This window comes from Varroa jacobsoni, unplaced genomic scaffold (genome assembly GCF_002532875.2).
Source record: "Varroa jacobsoni isolate VJ856 unplaced genomic scaffold, vjacob_1.0 scaffold_126, whole genome shotgun sequence".
Taxonomy (NCBI): domain Eukaryota; kingdom Metazoa; phylum Arthropoda; class Arachnida; order Mesostigmata; family Varroidae; genus Varroa; species Varroa jacobsoni.
The window spans coordinates 54,349-76,360 of NW_019213028.1; the positions used below are offsets into that span (position 1 = coordinate 54,349).

Sequence of the window (22,012 nt, forward strand, 5' to 3'; positions counted from 1 at the left end):
CAGTAAGCAATTATCAACAAAGTAATAATCATCATCGGAGCCAGGTCAAAATAGGCCCGTACCGAACGAATAGATAAATACTTATGCAAGCACAGAAAGATACCATACAATATTGCACTTATGTATGTAAAGGTAAGGTGGCATTACATTTGAAGGTGCCGTGATATATGTTTATTATATTATAATCAACAGTGCCTGTATGGATAGTATATCAGGTGTTTTTAGCAGACGACATACAGCTGGAATCAGCGGCTCTTTCAGCTACAGGCCACAGTGTCGCTTTTAATTGAGTCATTTACTGGCCTGTTAAAATACATCGGACAAGCCAACATTTGCAGTAACTGTAAAGTAGAATGTGCGGATACGCACCGGAACCGTGGTGGATATACTAGCGGCCGATAAAACACTGTTAACGTGCGAGTTCGCTAAGATTGTACCGCGTTTACCCGCTGGAAACATGTAATTATGTATGCGCAAGAGCGGAATCAGGAGTGGTATCTTTTCAATAATACCTTAGAATTTTTCTCCTGAACTATCTATTGTCAAACATTGCTCCTATTACAATACGTCATTTGAACTGCTGGTTTTTAAAAAACATTTTATCAGGCTCATTATTTCTAAGGTGGTAGCCATTTATCAAACTATATGGGCGTGTAGGTCGTCTCCTTCTGTCCAAAAGCAGATGGTCGCTTTAGCCATTAAGCGGAACAATAACTCGATCCGCCCAACACGAATATAAAATCAAGGAAGAGATTCGGTACTAATCAACTATCACCGGTGCCAACCCATTTCTCCAATATCCTAGATTTGGCTTATTGTTATCATCATCGTAAGACGATTGTGTAATCACAACGTGGCTGGCAGATGCTCGTCCATAGGAATTGAGCTATACTGTTATCGTTATATATCAATCACGATTGACTTGTCCTGCTTTCGTTGTCTGCGTAGTATATGACGCTGTTATCCGTCACGGTCCAATATTGCTTCGTTCACACGTATGTATTTACAACAACTAATAGTCCTTCAGTAGAAAAAAAATATAGTAAAGGACTGATTATTAGTAAAACAGGAACACGACACAGTAGCACATATGCTACAATAGCGCCGCTCACATGTCATATGTAGGAAGAGTATATAGAACAGAAGGCTATTATTAAGTGTCTGGTCTCGTAAGCACCACAAAATGCTACTATGGAGCTAAAGTAACTGGCATTTGGGAAGTAACAGTGCTGTCTTTTACCTGCTAATATTTCTGCCTGACGCGTAATCGACGTATCGCATAATTCGTATCGGCTCGTCCTATAGCGCTGCCAGTGTCCTACAGGAGAAAACAGTATCCGGCATTCGCTTACTTGTTCGATTAGACATCCGGTTGATAATTACCGATTGAGACCTGACAAGGAGGACACAAGTTCCGTCCGCTATAGCAGGAAAGCTGGGCCAGTAACCCAGTGAGTGACATCGACGACATCTGTAATTGATGCTAACATATTAGTTGAGGTTACACAATTGTAGGTTAGCAAACGTGTAAACAAACATGTATCTATGTATTGTACATAGGTGACAACTAATGATAAATAATATTTGTAAAAGAGAAACTGTATTGCGAGTGTCTGCCTGTGATATGGAGCCCCATATAGTCGAAAGTATACGTGTCATCTTAACAAGCTGCTTGGGGAAAGGACTTGTTTAATATTAGGAGAGTTAGCAAAAATCGCAAATAATTTACTTGGTAAGCAGCTGAGAAAACAGAAAAACAATATTCGCCTAAGAATACAGATCTCGCCCGTCCAGTTCTATATGGCTTGCGTGTATCGTATACGATCACAGGACGGAATTCAGTTTTTCTTGATTGATAAAATTAGCAATAGTAATGATTTGCCGTGTAACCACAAATCTTTAAATTATCGGCGTGAGCACGTATGTGCTATACCAGCTCATTGGTCCTAATAGGATGACTCCATATTGCAAAAGGCAATAGCACTTAGAACAAAACGTAACGGGTGGCGCTCTTTAGGTCAAGTCAAGGGTAGCTAGTGGTTATGTTTCACAGTGTTTAGATCGTACCTGTTTTTTTCTCCGCAACCTTAGATTTGTTAGGTCGCTGTGTAAAAGGTCAGCTATGTTAAATCACTACAGGTATCGGCGTCTTTGTTCCTAGTTCGTCTGTAACAATTAAGCAGCCGCTATTAGTTTTTTATCATAGACTCTGAATTTGTAAATTACGCAGTTGTTGTCATCGGCCCCTCGTTGCTCATTGTAGGTGTGAAGCGACAAAATGCAGTTGACATGCATTGGTCAAATGACTCATCAATACGGTCCTTTCTGTATGCTATAATGTAATTTATCTGATGAAAGACAAAATTCGAAACTCTGACTCAATTTCGCAAACGAGCTCTTTTCGGTTGTCCTCCGAAGTGGCGCCAATTTTCGTCTGTGTATGATGGTACCGTACCCTCAACTGCCCAAAGTTCAAATCGCGATACCGGCGGTGACCGCTAAACGACATATCATATTGTAAAAGGACGAGAAACACACAAGATATAATAACACGAAACCATACTCGACAAGTGCCTTCTGTAGTCGTCGACGCGCGTAGATTAAACTATCGAGCATCGTTTTTTACTGTTGTACAAGGTTGATGAGTTTCGGCCCGAATTCCGTTTGTCTATCTATAGTCGCCACCGAAAAATATTTGATTGCCTCTGACCAAATCTGACAGTGATTTCTGCTAGCTTTCATACGCACAATATAGTGCCTATAAATTTACAATATAATCATATGTAGTAGCTGGTAGGCAAGGCCATTCTCACAGATCGCTTAATATCTATGTATGTTAATATTTCCCTTCTAAAACATGGTTGATGAAAGCACAGAGGCACAAGCTGATTATACATAACATGATGAAATGGTAAAATACTATATAAATGTATCAGAATAAAAACATTTCTAATTTAATATCTTCAAACATCATAGGATCCTATGTAAATATAAAAAGTTTTTTTAACTTAAGATCGTGCATATGACCAGCGCTTTACTATTTATTGCTGCGCTACCGTAGCTATCTATTTTGATTGATTTACGAAACATGGCCAGTATGAATTGGGCGCAATATGCTGGTCGTTTTGTCATAACGGGCACGTGTTTATTTTTGGTGCAAGAAAAAAGCCAGTTATTTTTTATTATAGCGGAGACAGGAGTTTTGTTTCCGCAATATGAACAGAGAGCAGCTATCGTTCAGTGTCTTTGCTTGCATGTAACTTACCATGTCTAAAATCGACGGTCTATGCAGGGGCCAATCATTATACTCTTCACGCAAAGCTTTCCATACGTCGATACAGAATATTCGTTAGGAACCTTGCTGGAAGGGTAGCAACGAGCATAAGAAACCATTAAAAAAAAAAAATTAAAAATTACTATGTAAATAATAGTGGTTGTTTTTGAAATGGAATCATATGTTAGCTACAAACGCTACCCTTTTTCCTGATTTTTCGTGGCCCCCTACACCTTTTGCGTTCATAAACCTGCCGATTTTCGAGTCTAGGACTAGTGTCAGCTCAAGATGTAACTCCGCTGGGTTTTTTTTTCATGTGGCCCGCTTGCGTAATGCCTCGAAATGTCTTTACTTATCAATTTCCTTTCACTGACAGTTATTATGAGAAAAGGGTACTCACGATTTCAGAAATTACATTTTGACAAACAGCTGTTCAGAGTCCTAGTTAGAATAGTGACCCAAGTCAATAGCAATTACAGTGAATAAATGCATAGAGAGGAAAAAAAGTACTATAAACTAAACATATACATAGCTACCCTGCATAGTTAAAAACAGTATTGAGATCTCTCCTTCGAAGATTAAACTAAATTTTTCTTTTTATCTTAAATAAGAAATAACCAGTCTTTCTTCTGTACCAGCGAAACTACTATTCGTAGGCAAGATTTATTTACCTTATAGTTACCAAATAATCAACTTCCTCTAAAACAGCATTTCTTTCTGCTCCCAAAAAAGAAACTGTAATGAAAAGAGTAACGAAGTGGCCGAAGTAGAAATTCGTTCGATTGAAAGAACGAAGACCCGACACGTGAAGCTTGCGACTGTGACTCGGCACATAGCAACGAAACGTAGTGTGGGTATGAGACAATAAAGAGCTCTTTGGTCGATCGTCTAAATCAAGTGAGTCACTAGTGGTTCACCAGCAACTGTGGAGAGATTCGAGCGTTTATTATAGCGGATGACAGCCACGTTCTGTACTATACGCCAATACACGATACATACAGACGCGTGTAGTAGCAACGACACCAGCGTTTATGGATGCCTATGACTTTGCTTCGAGTGAGGAAGAACGCGTTCTACGGGCTACATATGTAATATTTATTTGTTTTACAGGTAAGATTCAAGCGACCAGGACAGTGTTGTTTTGGTTTCAGTGGACCTTGTGTCACACTGTTCTATATTATATTTGGGAATGTACTCTGAAACATTTTTACCAAAAGGGCATTTTTTCATAGCAATATTTCTTCTTCATGACCTGTTTTGCTTGTCTAGCATACACCGTAATAATTTATCGTGATGTGCAACTAATGCTAAGCTGACTTAGCAATATCAAAAACATAATTTGTCAATTTTTTTTTTTTTTATCATATATTAGTAACATCTGTTAATGGTTTTCTTTAGGATTTTATAGAATGATAACAAATAAAGACAATTAATATATTCTTGTCTCTTTTCTTTTTAACTATTTAAGGAATCTAGAGCTTCATGTACGTGTCGTTTAGAAACATGTACCGTCGCCACTATGAAGAGTGACAGAAATAACTTAGGACTCACGGACACTAAGATACCGGTATAGTTGTTGTTAAGCTATATATAGAATACTATGGACATAAGGTCACACAGTTAGCTCATGAAAAGACAAATATTTTGAACGAGGAATAAAAAATATAAAGCATGTGTTGTCAGTGCTAGGGTAAAGTACAAAAATGCATAGGTATATTGGTTTTACTGGCTATAATGTCAAATACGTCCGCTGTGCTTCAAGCAAAATGATCAACTTGCATTTTTTTAATAGATTAGAAAATATTTTCTGTCAGTCTGGTTTACTTTTTCTGTGGCTTTTCGATACATCGCATCGAAGATGATTCGTCCGCACTTATTTACATTAAAGGTACTTTAGGATGAATTGATTTGTAAATGATCTAATGTCGAAAATCAACACTTAGTCATCAAGCTTTTTTATTCGAAGACCGCAGCGCTATTTCATGACAGATTTGGGATGCCTTATGCGAAAACAGTCGACGTGAATTGTGCAAACGTCTCAAGGATGAAGATCGGAGTATTGAAGGCCAACAAGAAGGTGGCCTGATGTTGAGACCCGAAGGACAAAAACGCATAGTAGCAATTAAGGAGACTTTTGGGAAACGAAGGCAGAGCTTGTTGTTTAGGGGCTTCGCTGGTCAAAACTGACTTATGAGCTGTTGGCAGTCGAAAGGACGACATTTAATTACCTGGTGATAATGCCATACCTTATCATCACGTCCCAGTAACGTTTTGGATCGGGCAGGGGAGTATCCATCGTTGACTTTAACCCGCCCATCTTTTCTGTATATGTCTGTCTGATCACGGGGTTTTCCATGACTTGCCAAAAGGGCAGCCCCTAGATAAGCCTGTGCCACTATCGACTTACCTTAAAAAGCCGCAGATAAACAAATTACATATAGGAAGACGAATGGTGGGTGTCTAATTGTCCAAAATCAGCCAGAGAGCTGGATGGAGAAGTGTAACACATATTGAAAAAAAATCATCACGCAGGCCAAACAATTTATCATTAGAGTTAAACAAGTTATTCAATTTCTAAGTCCACCGGATTCGTGTGTTAATTGATGGTTGCTGATTGTGTGACATTAGTTAGGCTTATACGGCTGATAGTGTCTACTTGTACTTCTGGCATTTTGAAACCCTAAAAGTGTTTTTTTTTCTTTTAAATCGAGAAATACCCAACGTACTTGAACTTCCCAGCTGAGCATTAGCAATGCTGGGAAGATTCTCTTGTAAAACAGCGAGTCTTTAATATCAGCCGTCTTCTCCTGGAGATTTGAGCATTGACAAATCAGTCATGTCTGCTAGAAACGGTTGTGATCACTTTACTTTTAGCCTTACCAGGTGTAGTCTATGCATACCAGGCTGTAAGCCCTTCGTTGAACTCAATATAGTTGGATTTGTTCTCTCCTGATTTATCACCTTATGCTATCCAAATGAAATATATTAGATTTCCCTTTATAGTTCCGAAATTCCTGGTTTGATGAATAAAATGAAACTGGCTTATAACATAAAATATGTCACTGCAGGAGTACTACCGCTACCGTTACCATAAAACATAATCGAGAGACTCAGACATCACTGACTAGGTAGTCCAAGAAGTTGGGAATGGGAGAATTTGCCTCCTGTGAAAGTGAACTGTTATTTCTACTAATAAAGTATATACCGTGAATAGTTTTTATTTATATAACGTTAACGACGTCGACCACAAGAAGAAAGGCTTCGTGTCATTTAATGGCTAGTAAATATAGGGTGTTTATATTCTTCTTTCGGCAACGATGATAAGTGTCCTGTGCGTTACGATAATCTAAGTGGTTAACGTGTACGAATTAAGTAAATACGTTGATTGAGTATTTGCGTGTATTGACGTCCGCCTGTAACAGGAGCGGAATGGTCTTGGACAAGTTGACATTTGGACACTGAATGCATAATTCGCATCAATTTACGTCCCACTAATGGCTGCTACGTAACTCCCAAATGATAGTCTCTCTAATTATTGATACGTTGTACTATCCAAGACTGTTATTATGCGAAAATAATTGGGGTCATGTCTATCTGTAGCAGAAAGCTATTGGGTTGTTCACTAAATGTAGGAGTCACTGGATCGGTGTGGCCTTCGATGGCCATCTCATTTTGCATTCACCGATTGGGCCTCCTCTCACCGTCAGCTTTATTGGATATGTGCACATACTGCTACTAGTTTATCCACACGAGTTTGTAGAAGGGTTGACCTTTTGCCAACCCTAGTACCATCCTCTTCACCATGGATTAGCTGTTACGATGTTCTGCGTTATCGGGCCGATACGAAAACTGGTTGATTTCAGGAGTGACTAACGGGAAGGGTAGTACGGACCGTATGGACGTGGCAAGTATCAACGCTTTCCTTAATTTCGACTATAATCTATAGAAGTCTCTTTAAAGAAACTTTATTATTATATGGGTTATATATGTGTATACTTAACGCGACTCAAGCTTCGTCGTCTGCTAACTGTATTCGAGTAGTTATAACACACTTTAAGAGCCACTATGTGGTATCAACCCACTCATGATCAGATGTAGTTTTATTACAAAATAATCATACATAATATTTTATACAACAGAATCTTAATCCTTGGCCTTATTTAATCAGGAGGACGATGTAGGACTGTACACTAAAAATTATGTTTTTACTAATTAATGACACCAAATTGTAACTATCAGTAACCTTGAAAATAAGGTTTGAGACGGTTATCTATACAAACCAGCGAGAAAAATGATTTTATGTAAATGGATAAAGAATTAATTTCTCCATTATAGCAATAGATGGATACAGTCGCCGCTCAAGAGCATAATTTTATTCTGAAGTAAATCGGCCAGGTTCATTATAAAGCAATGTTTCACTCGGCGTATTCCTTTTTACCCTTTACAAGAAATAGTATAGTGCCATCTTTGCCAGTTGATTAGTAGGAGCAATGATACTCTCGAACATGTCTTAAACGTTGTAAGTGATAAATGTTGCTAGACGTTGGGCTTACAAAGTATCGGGGCGTTCCGTCCCACAACGATGATGGCTAGTGTCAGATTTGACACTAACAGAATCCGATCATCGAGGGCTTGCTTTCGTGTTGACGCGAAGAGAAGCTGCTTATCTGTTAGCCAGTTTAAAAAATGGTTAACCTCGCGTTTAGCGCCGTTTACGAGATCGCCAGACCGACAAATGCGACCTCTTCTGCTCGCCAAATCAACGTTTCCGTTTCCCGTATTATATCCCCTATTAAAAATCGCTTTATTATCGCTCTATTTATTGCGACCGCCCGTGTGCTGCTACACCGCTTGGGGGTGCTGACTGTCTCGCTGCCTAAATCATTTATCACATTTGCTACTCCGTTGACAATGTATTTATCAATTGAAAGATCATTCTCAGTTTTTTGAAACCCCTCTAAAGTTCGAGACAGAGCTACCACGCTATTAAGACATCATCACGTTTATACAAATCTCATGATTATATATATGGCACGCACTTATATATCCCAATATAAGTCGAACACTGGGAACATTAATTCTACGTTGAATACTTACATAAGCCGGTGTAACTTACTATGCTTGTTCAGAAAGTGAACATCCTGGAGAAGTAGCACAAATTTATGTTACTATTATTTCCTGCTGTGTCTGTTATTTAATTCTATTTTCCAAGTTGCTTCTGACTTGGTCCAACGTTGTTAGATCGGACGCCTGGCTCAGGGTTGCTTCATTAGGCGCGTTCTTTGAAACCGGGCGGCCATGTGAGCGTAATAGTAGCAAAGCGAGCCACACGCAGCAGTAGATTCAACTGATATGGATAGAGTATTCGTAGAAGAATAAACTCCGGTGTTTGTAAATAGTGCTTTATAAAAGCCATCGTGACCACCGAGGCCTTTTTTGATCCCATTGTCTGAATAGGCAGTTAGCAAATATTTACTTGACATATGCAAACAACAACGTTCCGAACCTACTCTACCTATCTATGCAGGACACATAACAGTAAAGCTAAATATATTCATAATTTGTTAATTTATTGACAACGAGTCATAAGCAATCAACTTTTTTTGGAACTTGAGAATTGAATGTTTTTACTAACGGAATAACATGATCTATTACAAAAATATTCAATACCTCTAGAGTCGATTATCGAAATTAATCACTATCCTATGGAAATTAATCCGATATATCAGCTAAGTAATATCGATTGAAACTTAGCTTTTATTTATAGATATTTTCAATTCCATTATAACAGTCAATACACAAAATGTCCTTCTAATTTGAAAGGCTTAAAAGTTTTTCTTTTTTTATTTGATTCGTCATAATTGCAAACTTGGTGATTCTGTAATCACTTGAGATAAAGAGTTCAAGCCACGAGACGAAAAGTTCTAATTTTGAAGCCATTTTCATGAAAAGTTTGTGGATACTACTTCATTGCGGATGTTTGTATTATTTATTTACTTGAAAGTTTTTTTGCCAATTCTCCGAATTGGACAAGGAATATGAAGGCCAAAGGGAAAAAGTAAGCGGTGAAACATTTTTGATCTGGTCTTTGTTGATGCCCTTGATGCGTGGACTTCTTCGATCCGCAGACGGACTACCTGCTCATCGCCACGCTTCTTTTTTGTATCCGTCCACCATAGATATGCCAAAAACGCTGTACGTCCTGCCAACGATACATAGCACGCGCATATCTTTTTATGTGAACGACGAAGAACAACAAAGTACCGTTGTCGAAGGGATTTGCCTATTTTAGACTTTACGGAATGAGGAAAAAGCTATGCCTCGCATTGATTGCGATTCTATAATCGGTCTTCTATCGTTGCTTTTCTACACGTATCGGTGTTGATTATTCGGCAACTGGTGTTTAAAGTGGCGTCTATTTACGGTGAGAAAAACATTGCTATACATTGTTAAATAAATTTGATTTCCAGTAGTCAGAAGAAAGGGAACGACCTTTTCAACAATGCAAAAATTATGGAGACGATGCTTATGTAGTTAACCTTGTGAAATAAACTTATACGAGCCGTTAACGTATTCAAAAGATGACACTCGTACTTGGTTGCCATGAAATGGACTCTTTCGGATACTGTCGATTACCTGTTATATGCACGTGTTAGTAGAAGTGTAGGGGCTCAAGTCAACCTTTGACTATTCCAATGCGAGAAAGATACTGCTTCTCGCATCTTTTAGAATCGTTTCGAGCCATTTTCCCCGCTTGGTATTCCTATCTAGTGATAACTAGGCAGGCAACAAGTGGAGGTCAAAGAACGCCGCTTAACTCGATGTGTGCTATTCCCTTTTGTCAAATGTATTGCAATATTAAAAATGTTCATCTAATTGGAGATGATAATTTGTTGTATGCTGAAACGACCAAAAAATACTTTGCCTAATAACAACAATCCACACAACCTGGATGTCCTGAAACGTTCCAGAATGGATTTCGAGTTCGCTAAATAAATAATAAAGTTACTGATAGATCAAGAAACACAAGTTCCTTGCACACAAAGTAAATAGACACGATATTGCAGTTCACTTATCTTACGGTAAAATGAATCGAACCGTCATCGGCAGTGAAAAAATACGTTTTCTATGCAAATCTCGAGCGTAAGGCATCGCGACTGGACGTCGTTCAACTGGCGAAATCTTACGCAAGATACATCCTTATGTGTGACACAGGATATGAAAGGAGTATCCTATTTTAAGCTTCTGGAACGTCCGTTAACTGCTCTTACGAACATCGACGGATTAAATCAAACAATTCAATTAAAAGGAGAGTACAGACTGTTTACCAGCCGAGGCTGTTCTGAGGTAATTTCCCTGCGTGGTAATACTTGTTCGGGCGGATTCGTTTAATAGTACGGGAAATCATCTTGGGAAATTCTTTCTTACACGACATATTTGTCCTGGCGTCTCCTAATTTATGTTGATCAAAGATGTGTCGAACGGGAAACTGTCGCTCGAGATTAAGCAAGTTAGAAGATGGATTTCCGGCAATTTTCATGCAAGGACTTCTAAAGCAAGATAATCTGCAGGCTGCCTAGTAAACAGCAAGGGATTATAGAGTACGCCGTCAGTTACTTCGCGCGCTTTTGAACAAATAAAGTTGAACATCGATCAGAATGATTCGTCTCCTTGCGCCACTGATTCGGAGGCAACAATATTTAATCGCAGTTAAGTTGTGACGTGTCAGAACTGTTAAGTTAATACAACGCTACCTTGTGCTACACTACAGAATAGTTGACTAGCAGAATATATACTTAATACACGATCGATCTATTGTTCAGCTTATCTATTACCTACTTATACTATCATACATACGACGTATGCGCGGGTGAATACCTGCGTTGCATACAAGTGAGAATAATTTCAAATGAATTGGTTAAACAAAATGAAGAAAAAAACAGAATTGATAATGGGTTGTTAGGTAGCGGCTAGCGGCTAGCTGCTCCGGTTGCTGAGCTACCTAGCCTATAAGACACATGGATTGTTCAGCTGTAACGGTCCAGGTAAACAAGCTCAACTAATCTGAATAAAATTGGTAAACAAAAGAAGAGGACCGAGGGCCGACAACAAAGGGGATAGGATAACAAATAATAAAATAAGAAAGCGTAATCTTAAGACGAACGGGTGCATCATAAGCGATTTAAAATAATAATTATTATTTTACACAAACAAAATTGATACGTAACGCGAGGAACAATGACAAAAACAGAAGACAAATTATGGGTAGTCAGTGCCTTTCAAAGTGACGGTGACTGTTGTTGTTGTTGTGCGTATATACGTGAGTATAACTTACGCGTAGTTGGTTCTAATTCTAAATGATACCAATAGATAATATAATTTTCAATTAGTTTGCCAAGTGATGGGAAAAGTGTACTGTATCATGTACGATCTGAATAATCATCATCGTAGTACGACAACAAAACAAACCAATTTGTACTAAAAAAACAATAATCTCCAGCCGTAAAGATACTGTGTTCATGTGGTCCCCTACTAATGGGGAAATGAAGTTTTGCCAATATATACAATAGTCTAATTAGTAGAAACACTATATTCTACTAGCGGACAAGTAGCAGACGTCGCAATGTTTTCTAGAGGGAAAGAAAAATTGCTCGTATAGTACATAGGTATCAGCCTGGCTTCTACTCAGTTTCTTATACGAACTGTTTGGTTACGTGGAATTCGACCGATTATGGGGAACAAGCCTTATCTAAAATCGACCTGCGGTTGTATGTGATTAAACGACTAAAATTAGTCAAATCGCATGGTCTGATTTTCGAAACAATGCCCAGCCATGTTCGGATTCTATGCGTCTGGCCACCCAGGCTCGTTCCATTCAACAAATCTATCAAAGATAATGGTGAAGAGCTGAAATAGAATTTGCTTTTCTACATTTCAAATCGAGTCCGATCTTAATTCCTCCACATTCGGATATATATTATTGCGGCAAATATATATGGCAAGCATGGGATTGGCTGTGCTGGAAAACTCGTGAAACAGCCAGGAGTTTTAGGCCATTTCGATGCAAAAAAGGACGAAGCACAAAACATCCTAAAGCGTCTTGCCCCGTCACCCTTGTCCATATGTCTGTCATAAGCCAGCGGATAATAACAGTTCGAAATTAATATAATCATACATTTTTATTATCGTGGAACAGAGGTAAGCGAACGAAAATGGATATGCATATTAGTTAAAATTGCCCGTTATACTTTGCATAGTTCTATGTTGCTTCACAGACTCGCATGTACCAATGAATGTACATGATCCTGTAGGTAGTGAATTCTATGAAAAAAAAATAATAGCGAACTCGACGCTTCAAAGTCCATAATTGAAAGTTAATTAGGATAACTTGCATTCACTGGATCCGTCACACCCCGCTTGAGATATGCTAGACCTGCAATGTAATTGGTGCAGTATATAAGAACAGATAATCACCGTGATAGCCATCTGCAAATACGGCATGCCCTAATAAATATAATCAGCTCAGAACGCTGTGTTAAGAATGAATTTCGGACTAAAAGTGCTACAGGTATCGAAGAACTTGCACACATGAGTGGAGCCAAGTGTGACTTTCGGGGTAAATTCGTTTGAAATAGTAGAGCATAAGAAATCACAAATAGTCCAAGTACAATTATCTATCTGTGCAAGTGTTCAATTATATGCACACCGAATACATCTAACAATTACCTTTGCCAACCTTTTGCCACGGATATGTAAGTTTATACAGTGAAGTTATGCGGCTTATACGGCGTTCGCATGCTACAGGTCAACTGTGGTTGTTGGCAAAAAAAATTGCTTGGTCAATGATGAGAAAATAGCACTAATTTAATATTTATTATAATATTATTAATTATAACGGCATGTTGTGCAGATGATTTCGTTTCTTTGAACTCTACAAGAAATTTCCCTCTGATGATTTAAAGCTGGTCAACTACGCGAAAACATTAGACGCTAAGTGTTCATTATGTCCTGGTATTTTACAGTTAATTAACGCTTTTAGCACGAGATTGCAAGCCAAAAGTAACCTAGCAGTTGGTCGCGCGTTCCATTTCAGATGTTTCGACTGTCGACAGGGGTTTATTTGGGTACAGCAGAACTAACTGGCAAGGAAAGTAAGCTAATATTACGAGAAAAACAAATAGAGTACGCGTCAACCTGTTCCGATGTGCGTTTGCTACGCGCCTATTACATATATATGAGATACATCTGTAGCGCCGTTCTTTTAATGCGTAATAACGTTATATCACACGTAACATAGTTGAGCTATGTCTGTATTATCAAAGCTATTAGTTAATGTTGTAGACAATCTTCGTTCCTGCCTCCTATACGGCAGCCAACGGCCATCAGCACTTGATGCAGCCTTCCGCTGTTCGCCGGAATGACTATAAACTTACCATTATCATCCACGGACAGGGTGCATACGCTTCATAGTACAATGCTTATCTGTGCTACACTCCCGTATACGTATCTATTATTGTTATGCCGCGCAAGCTCTGTGTCGTCATCGTCGTTACTGGGTTGTTTGTCCTTTTTCGCACAATACGACTCACAATGACCTGCGATAGTCATAGCTGGCGGTCCTTCGTTAATTCGAGTCACAATCGTTCGGAAATGATCCACGCAATATCCAGTAGTCGTCGGACAAATCATTAAACGATACATCCACCAAATCGAAGGGCGCTATAAGACGCGCTACTTGGCTTGTTCGATCTTGCTTTCCCCCCTCGACATACAGTTCAGCTTACTCCCTGTAGCGAACGTACCCGAGCGGCCGAAACAGCAGAATAAATGGGTCTTGATAGCAGTCAGCGGTCGAGTGATGTTTATGCAAAAACAAAAGAAAAAAACCGTTGTACTTTTCTTTAAAACCAAGTAGAATAGAACAGAAGGCTTCAAAGCTTCGGCTCTTAATGTCCGGCCACTTCCTCCACGGCAAGGATAGATTGATCCTAAATAATGGTCGAACCGATCAAGACGGCCGAGAACTACTTTCGTCGTCAGGAAGGAAGAAGAATTGTTGCTTGGCTTATCATTATAAAATGGTAATTAAACGATGTTGGTCCACGCACAGATGTCCCACTATATGAAAATAGACCGTTAATTCAATACGAACGCTGTTAAGACCAACGTACTTAAAAAGAAGGACGAGTAAATCAAATTTTGTTAAGAGGAGGCTGAATTGTCTGATTTGATAAAACAGCCCATTCTGTATCCGAAAGGTTTTCATTCTATGTAGCACGATACTGCACGACAAACATGAGCCAAAAGTCCAAAACTGCGCAGGAAATCCTCTGCTGAATGTTGTCTAAATCGCTCCGAGTTCTCGTCATTGTCTTGAGGCCAATGTAAAAAAAAGAAAAATCGGTACGATCCTGTCAGAGCAAATTGCTTGCCACTGGTGAGAGATTTGACGAGAGCGTGTACTGCCGATCGCTGCTCCTAATTAATTGATATAGATTACAACTCTAATTATTTATAATAAATTATAACTAATATCTGCGGATAATAATCTAATAGCGATACCCCTCGGAACAGATCGGTGGTTCATTGGCGCTTGCTAACGAGCATACATTGATGAACATAATATATATGGAGGCTAGTTTTTAGCGTTCATTTCGATAATGTCGATCTCCACTTATTTGACTATCGCATAGCTTGGTCGATTATTTGATGTCTAACACGAATTGAAATAGATTTGAAAACGTTCGCCATGTTAAAGTCAAATGATGGGGTACCAAAGTAAGATAATGGGCATTTTCGATCGACGTTAAATAATTCTCCGAGACTCTTTGGGTCGCCTGGCTAGCTTCAAATGCGCAACGGTGCCCAGGGGCTGTATCTGCAAACTTCGAAAATATTTGGCAGTCGATTCGCTAGTGTTCGTACTCATACTAAAACGTTACGTGAGCATATCTTCATCATTGAAAAACAATTAAATTTTCGAACTATATATACTAATTCGATCGCATTGAAAGTCCGGAGCAAAGACAAGCCGTAGCTTAGAAATGGTCGCGCCACTACGAAAATAAAAAAAATAAATAAAAAAAACACAAGCGCATAAGGTGGAACGCTCATCATAGCAAAAAGGTAACAGCATTTAGACAACGTTTTTTAAGCCAGATGTGGACCCCTGATAATTTAAATGTCCATTACGAGCGAACTGTTTTGCGCGTCGTTCATAAATAAACAAGAGAAACCGATTCGGGGCTTTGTGCAAAATTCGGCAAATAACTATCAATAATAGACTAACTTTTAATGACACATGGATACCTTTAAATTTCGCATAACAAAATGCATTTTCTGTTATTATAAATGAATAAAAAGGTAGCTATTAAACCATTTATTTTGATTCGTGCCTCTGCTGCTGCTTTCGTAACCGTAACACAGTTTCGTTTGCCTTCCATAAACGCTTTATTATTATCCATGAATCTATGTAAAATAAATAAGACCGCCATGTCAATAAATAAAATCAAGCAACGAATTTCATGTCGCGACAGCTGCAGTTGACTCTGTCAACGTGTTGTTGCTATGGGCCGCCATTACCTCCGTTGCAGCCGTCGATCGTAGAAGTAGACGTTTGCTATTACCGAAAGCGTTGACGAATAGCAACCGGCCTGCTATACGCTAGCGCCACGTACATCGGAGAATAACGACAAGCCACGTACAGTTTTCGAACGAGTGCCATCAGTTTGTATTACCACAACAGGGACAGTTCGAACGGCTCTGCTGTCTGCTGGCCTATCTGTCTGTCTGTCGGCCTGCTAGTTTGTCCTCTATGTCGATCCGTCTGTCGCGCTCGTGACCTAAATAATTGAAACTGTCTACAAATAGGTAGGCAAGAGAGCTTCACTAGATATTTAATATCCGTTATAGGGTTGTTCAGCTAACGAACGGTGAGCATAGCGATCACTTAACCAACAAAATCACGCCGTCTCTGTGGAATAAGAAACGAAAGTTTTTCATAATTATCATTGTTATTATCACCCTGCGTGTTTGACTGAATGGGTGAGCGTCTTTTGGAAATTGTTGAGAGCTTCGAGGTCAGTTCAACATTATACGGTAAATGAATACCAGGTGTTATGTGGCCTTTTGACCGTTCTTTTTCTCGGTCGCTACGATTGCGTAGTTGGCGCTTATAGCGGTCTCGATATGGAATGAGACGGAATTTATTCTATGAAATGAAACAGGGTTCCAGTAGAAGAACGATAAACGGTTTTACGCTAATCACTTCCTGCTTACGGTATATTCATCTCGTGTTCTATTAGAATGCGGCATATGGTCACTATTATTTTCATCATTATGGAACCAGTCAGGTTACCTATACTGAGACAAACCCACTGACCGTGAGCCCAGCGATCGAGGACGACTATTATGAAAACATAAAATGTGTGCCACTGCTAATTATTAGACCTTTACGATCAGAACGAAAAGAGTAATAACATTAAAGATAATAAATAGTATTGGGAAAATAGTATTAGTATACTTTTCTCGAAATAGCAAATCCTTGGTGTCTACACCTGCTACATGAATTTTGGGCTTCTTGTACAATGAACGTACAGCAACAGATCTTTAATCACAAACACCTAATGACAATCTATAGTCATTTTTCATTATGCCGATTGACTTTCAAAAAAAATCTGCGCGAGCCTTATTCTCTTTAATGTCCATCACTTGGCCTGCTAAAAAGATATCGATAGTTTTTAGGCCAAAGTTTCTATTGATTTTGGACGATAAATTGTGAAAAGCGATTTCTGCATCTTTCCATTGAAAGTAGATCAGCTCTACTATAGGAGCTTTGCAGAGATTGAAATAGATGACAATTCGATGGTATAAAATCCGGGCCATATGGGAATGCGATAAATGTCCGATTTAAACTCTCAATTTTTTCCGGGTAACTAAAGACGCATGCGGTCTGCTATCGTCGTGGTGGAAGGCGACACATCTTTGTTTATTAGCTTTTTCCAACAACTTGTCATTATCTTGCTAGTTGTTGATAGCAGAGGCCGTTTTATCAGACGGGTAGCAACTTTTACGGCACAACTTTTTTCCAGTTCCGCCAAACTTACAGCATCGTATGCTTCAACTTCACTGTGGGATTTGCCACAAATTATGGAGCATATTCATTTTATTCACACATTACTGTAGCATGTATCACATATATACACGCATAGACGTAGTATAGCAGTTGTTATCATCCGTTATCAACCGCTTTAGGAATGACTCGATTTTGTCGCGGATTTGTATAGTTTCGCAGATGGAAATACGAGCGAGTAAACGCTCTTGCGTAGATCCATGTGGCACCGAAACATCGAGCTTCTTTATAGCCGGTTTCCTTCAAATTATTTGAAACTCTTTAGTGATGAATCTTTTCCTAAATTGTTTATTGGTGAATGTTTCCTTGGTGATATGTTGGCTATTTACGTATCGCTATTACTCAACTTTCGCAATAAATTTATCAACTTTCTCCGCCATCGGCCGACTATTACAAGGAGCACCTTTCGTATCGAAATTTCCAGGACGCAAACCATGCAAACACGCCTGGCTCTGTTGTTCCGATAGTGCATTTCTACTGTAAGAAGCGTACATTTCTTTACTTGCACAGCATTTGTGCTTTATCGTAATAAAATAGTAGCGTAAAATTTATGTACATATGTCGCTCGTCTTCAAGACACTCTATTTTAACTCTGAATAAACGCATTCCGACTATTTTAGGCATCTACTACTGTCTCAGCTTTCGAACGACACCACCTGGCGCGATTCCTATTACCGGAAATATATTCCTAAAAAGCCATCTAGCTGGAAAAACGGCCTATACTTCATCAACATCTAATACTATATATGCTGTTTTCTTTTTCGGTTCTGGATTTCCACTTTTTTTCTAATGAGATTAGATGGGAGATGGAACGGTGGCAAGAGCTTGACAAGAAATGTTTTTGCTGAATTAGATAGTGCTGTCATTTTCCTACTATTCCAGCCTATATGCAGAAGTGTCAAGGAAGAATAGAATATAGCCTACCTTAGCCATATTAACAGAAATAGGGACTATAAGGTAAAAGTTGATACCTTTGAAAAATCGAGTACATCTATCCAGTTTGCTAAGCAAATTTCAAAGTTATGACACGTGGTGACAACCGATAAAAACAGAAAGCTTGTTACCCATCATATAAAAACTGAGTAAAATACTTTAACCAGGCACACCACTTTAAGCCTGGAAGTCGAGGCACGATGGCCATAGAATAATAACGTACATCTCATAAAGGGATCGCTAACCCGTCCACAAGTTTTCCTACAAAAAGCTGCCATAATACATTAGCACAAAGTCTCTGTCCACCGACAAAATGCTTGAACCAAAAAATGGTAATACATGCAAAAAAGGCTCTACGCCCTTCACTCATCAGAAAAGGAAATTTACCTTAGCCTCTAGGCATTGAAATTCTTAGAATATATATTTATTAGTGCTTGAAGTAATAGTAGCCTGTAAGCCAAGTATGTAACAATACATGATTTAATAAGCTCTATCTAAAGGTGAGAAAATACTTTACTCTGTTCCTTCTAGTTAATGATTTCATCCTTCTTAAGAAGTGAATTAGCGGCCGGACCTGCTTTCGCCGAGACAAACACTGACTAACGCACCCTTTGCCTTAAACTTCACTTGAAAACTTTATTTGATAACACTGTGGATTGGCAGGAAAGGTGCTAGGTGTCTATAGGTAAATTTCACCTACGGGTTCCACGTCTCATTAGGCGCGCTATGCCGCAATACTTGCGAACGCGGAGTTCTCATCGCGTAGTTTGCAGCCCCGAAAAAAGGATCACATTCTCTGCCACAACACCAACACAAAAGGCCCTTTTCAGGAGTTCTTGTTCTCTTTGGTGGTTATCTACACCAAGAGAAACAAGATTTAGTGGCGAAATTATCACTGGCCACCTTTCATCCTAGCGGACTCAGTTTAAGACCATGTAAAAAAGATAGAATCAACAGATTAATATTTGTTTTATCATTGAAATAAGCAAAGATCATGTTTGAAAAATATGTCGCCCTTTGAACATATTTATTGTAAAGTCTGTCGTCTAATTGAGCGTTACTAACTCCCTAGTTCTCTTGCTGACGGAGCTGTATTCAGGCGGCGTACCCTGAATAGTTAATACTCGTTTCCTAGAGTACGTTGCCATGGTAATCACCAACCACAAGCATGCAGTTCCGCCAGTTAACACTTAGTGTTGACTATCAGAAATAGATAACTAGAAAAATTAAGGCAAAATAAGAAATGAGCATTAAGGTTAATATAGGTTGTGTTTGTGTCGTTGCCATGCTGTGTTGTTGGACAAACCCCGGATAAGTCCAGTAAGGTTTATCCTGGTTAGGTTGTCAACAGGAGTAAGTCCCTGGTGCTATACCTAAAATGGAGTGACTCCAAGGTCTTGTTTACATCTGGGTACTATCTCAGGTCCATTAATGCCAAAAAAATTTGCATCTGTTTTAGATAAACGTAGAGATATAGGTAAACTAATTGATATAAAACATATGAACCCATTGTGCAGTAATCCCACAGTAGCAGCATTTGCCTATCGTCCCTTCACTACTTAATAAACTCGATTCGTATGTATTTAGCCTGACTGAAACTGATCTTTTTGAACCTTTACTCGCACTATTCCTACTGAGCTCTGTTGTAATCCTTTTAAGAATTGACTTCCTCGGTAGGTAGTAGGTTGCCTTTTGGCTTAGTACGCACGCTAGTTACGATGTGTTATTGGCTCATTTTAAACGGAAGTTTTAGAAATTCGAACAAATTTTAAACTTCCTCGCAAAAGTATGAGATTATTCTTCAAGTACTATGGAAAAAGTACTCTAGGGTAAAGATGAGAAACACGTAAAAACTGATACTAGTACGTTTATGTCTGTGAAAAAGACGTATCATAAAGAGAGACCATTGGCACGTACATGTAATACTTAGTCCACAATTCGCAGATTTGTTATACGTTTGAAATTTTAAAAATTAATTTAAAAACAACTTGTAATGCGCATCTCTTCTCTCACGAACTGAGATAATGTTATATATAATAGGTGTAATCACTTAAACCGTAAAATCTTCAGGGGTACTTCCTTGATGTTAAACGTTTATGTGGGGGCGTATAAATTGTAAGCGACTGCTGGCTAGTGAAGGTGTTTTGATACTTAGATTAGCCTTCAAACGATAGATTCTCCTAAAACATATATTCATGCACACTTAAAATTAGAACTTTTGGGAATGATTATATCTTATCTGAACATTACCAGCTAGGTGTAACACAGAATAGTCGAGAACGTTGATTTTTCCTGAACAACCAGATCTTTTGCAGTCTATGGTAGGTGTTGGTGTAATTTTTTTTCGAAAAACGCATTTCCATGAAACACCGTAAGACATTTTACTTACCTCTACTTTCAAACGTTCAGATAGATACGAAGGGCTGTTTGCTTGCATTCATTAGGCCAAAGTAAAAGGCATATAGTGTAGCAAAGCATATATGGTCTACGTTGGTCATAAATTAGGATATCACTTTGCTGAAATTTCAAAGGTAGACTCTAGCTCGAATAGTTACCGAATTTGTTGTCGCTGCGACGATCGCTGTGCATTTAGCACACAAAACACATCTCGAAAGCGGTTTAATGGGCGAATAAAATCGATTTTGTCTGGAACAAAAACGATCATAATGCGACATTTTCCACAAGTATCCATGCGTGAATTTTCTGCAGAACGCAGACAAGGATGTTCTATAGGAAATGTATTTTCCCTATGTTTATGCTAGACATAGGAACCGATGTGTGCTAGTAGTCCTTAAGCTAGAGTAGTAAGTAAGAATCTACACAGACCCTGCATGCCGAACTCTTCTATCTGCCTTGTCGTAAGAAAACCCAATAGAATAATATCGGTCCGTCGTTCATTTCATACGAAAGAAATCCAGTAGACAAAGAAACAAGTAAGTTTATGGATAACTTATTGGATGATAATAATTAGACAAAAAAAAACAACGATTACTCAGTGGTCATGGCCCAGCCAGTTAGGGGACGGTCGCTAGACGTTAAAGCCCGGATGTCGGTGATTCGAATCCGAAAATAGCAACTTAATGATTACAATTTAGAATACACCATAACGAACCGATACCATACGGTTATCTAAATCAGCAAGCCGGTGTTATTGTGTTACGATACCCTTGACGTTTGCATTGAACAACCAAAGTACACGAGCGAAAAATATGTTTTCCTGCCTAATCGTCGTAGTAAAATCAACAAATATGTTGGATCCCCGCATAAAGTGGCGATATAAAAAGTGCCACATAAATTGTCTGTATTCAGTATCTAAAGAATACGTTTTATTTCTAAAGGCATATGAGATTTGATCGAGACCTATAAAAAATCCATTGACTTCATGAGCTCAAATGACTTACGAGACGATCGTGAGGCGCATAAGGTAAATGTATGAAAAAAAAAAGCTGGCACCGAGAAAATAAATATAAATAGATACCATTGTAGAGCTGGGGTTGAAGACGGCCACAGTCAACGACAACAACAGCAGGTAAGTGCACACTTCCTTATTGACTGTTCACTTCTTTCTTCATTATGGCACCGCTGGATTTTCTGCTGTTAGAAGTGCTTTGCGTCTTTCCAATTTCACTGTCTGATTCTTATATTTTCTAAGTTTTATATTTACTAAGTAATAA

The 22,012-nt window shown here is 38.8% G+C and overlaps 1 protein-coding gene and 2 long non-coding RNA genes across 19 annotated transcripts in view; 1 reads left to right on the forward strand and 2 right to left on the reverse strand.

Moving 5' to 3' along the window:
- The window catches only part of LOC111267815 (uncharacterized), a 61,001-nt gene that overhangs the window by 16,970 nt on the left and 22,019 nt on the right, over window positions 1-22,012 (reverse strand). For 6 of the 7 annotated variants that reach the window (XR_015313861.1, XR_015313867.1, XR_015313870.1 and 3 more), the window contains exon 3: window positions 1,241-3,361. This is a non-coding gene — a long non-coding RNA (uncharacterized LOC111267815). Of the gene's footprint in view, window positions 1-148; window positions 1,022-1,240; window positions 3,362-22,012 lie in introns of those variants that run through there. The other variant, XR_015313860.1, reaches the window with a different exon arrangement.
- LOC111267793 (uncharacterized) overlaps window positions 1-22,012 on the forward strand; it is a 47,411-nt gene that overhangs the window by 8,766 nt on the left and 16,633 nt on the right. For 5 of the 10 annotated variants that reach the window (XM_086971349.1, XM_086971338.1, XM_086971339.1 and 2 more), the window contains 3 exons: window positions 1,306-1,451; window positions 4,007-4,384; window positions 4,743-6,485. In XM_086971349.1, the coding sequence (XP_086827475.1) occupies window positions 1,306-1,451; window positions 4,007-4,142 (282 nt within the window). In that variant the 3' untranslated portion in view covers window positions 4,143-4,384; window positions 4,743-6,485. Of the gene's footprint in view, window positions 1-1,305; window positions 4,385-4,742; window positions 6,486-7,137; window positions 7,686-22,012 lie in introns of those variants that run through there. The other 5 variants (XM_086971345.1, XM_086971342.1, XM_086971340.1 and 2 more) reach the window with 5 other exon arrangements.
- LOC147753891 (uncharacterized) lies at window positions 12,435-22,006 on the reverse strand. Of its 2 annotated transcripts, XR_015313872.1 has the most exons (4): window positions 21,817-22,006; window positions 20,894-20,984; window positions 13,708-14,107; window positions 12,435-12,707 (listed from the first exon to the last, which is right to left on the reverse strand). It is a non-coding gene; the product is annotated as an uncharacterized LOC147753891 (long non-coding RNA). The 2 variants fall into 2 exon arrangements; XR_015313873.1 differs by lacking the exons at window positions 20,894-20,984; window positions 21,817-22,006 and adding an exon at window positions 15,857-16,141.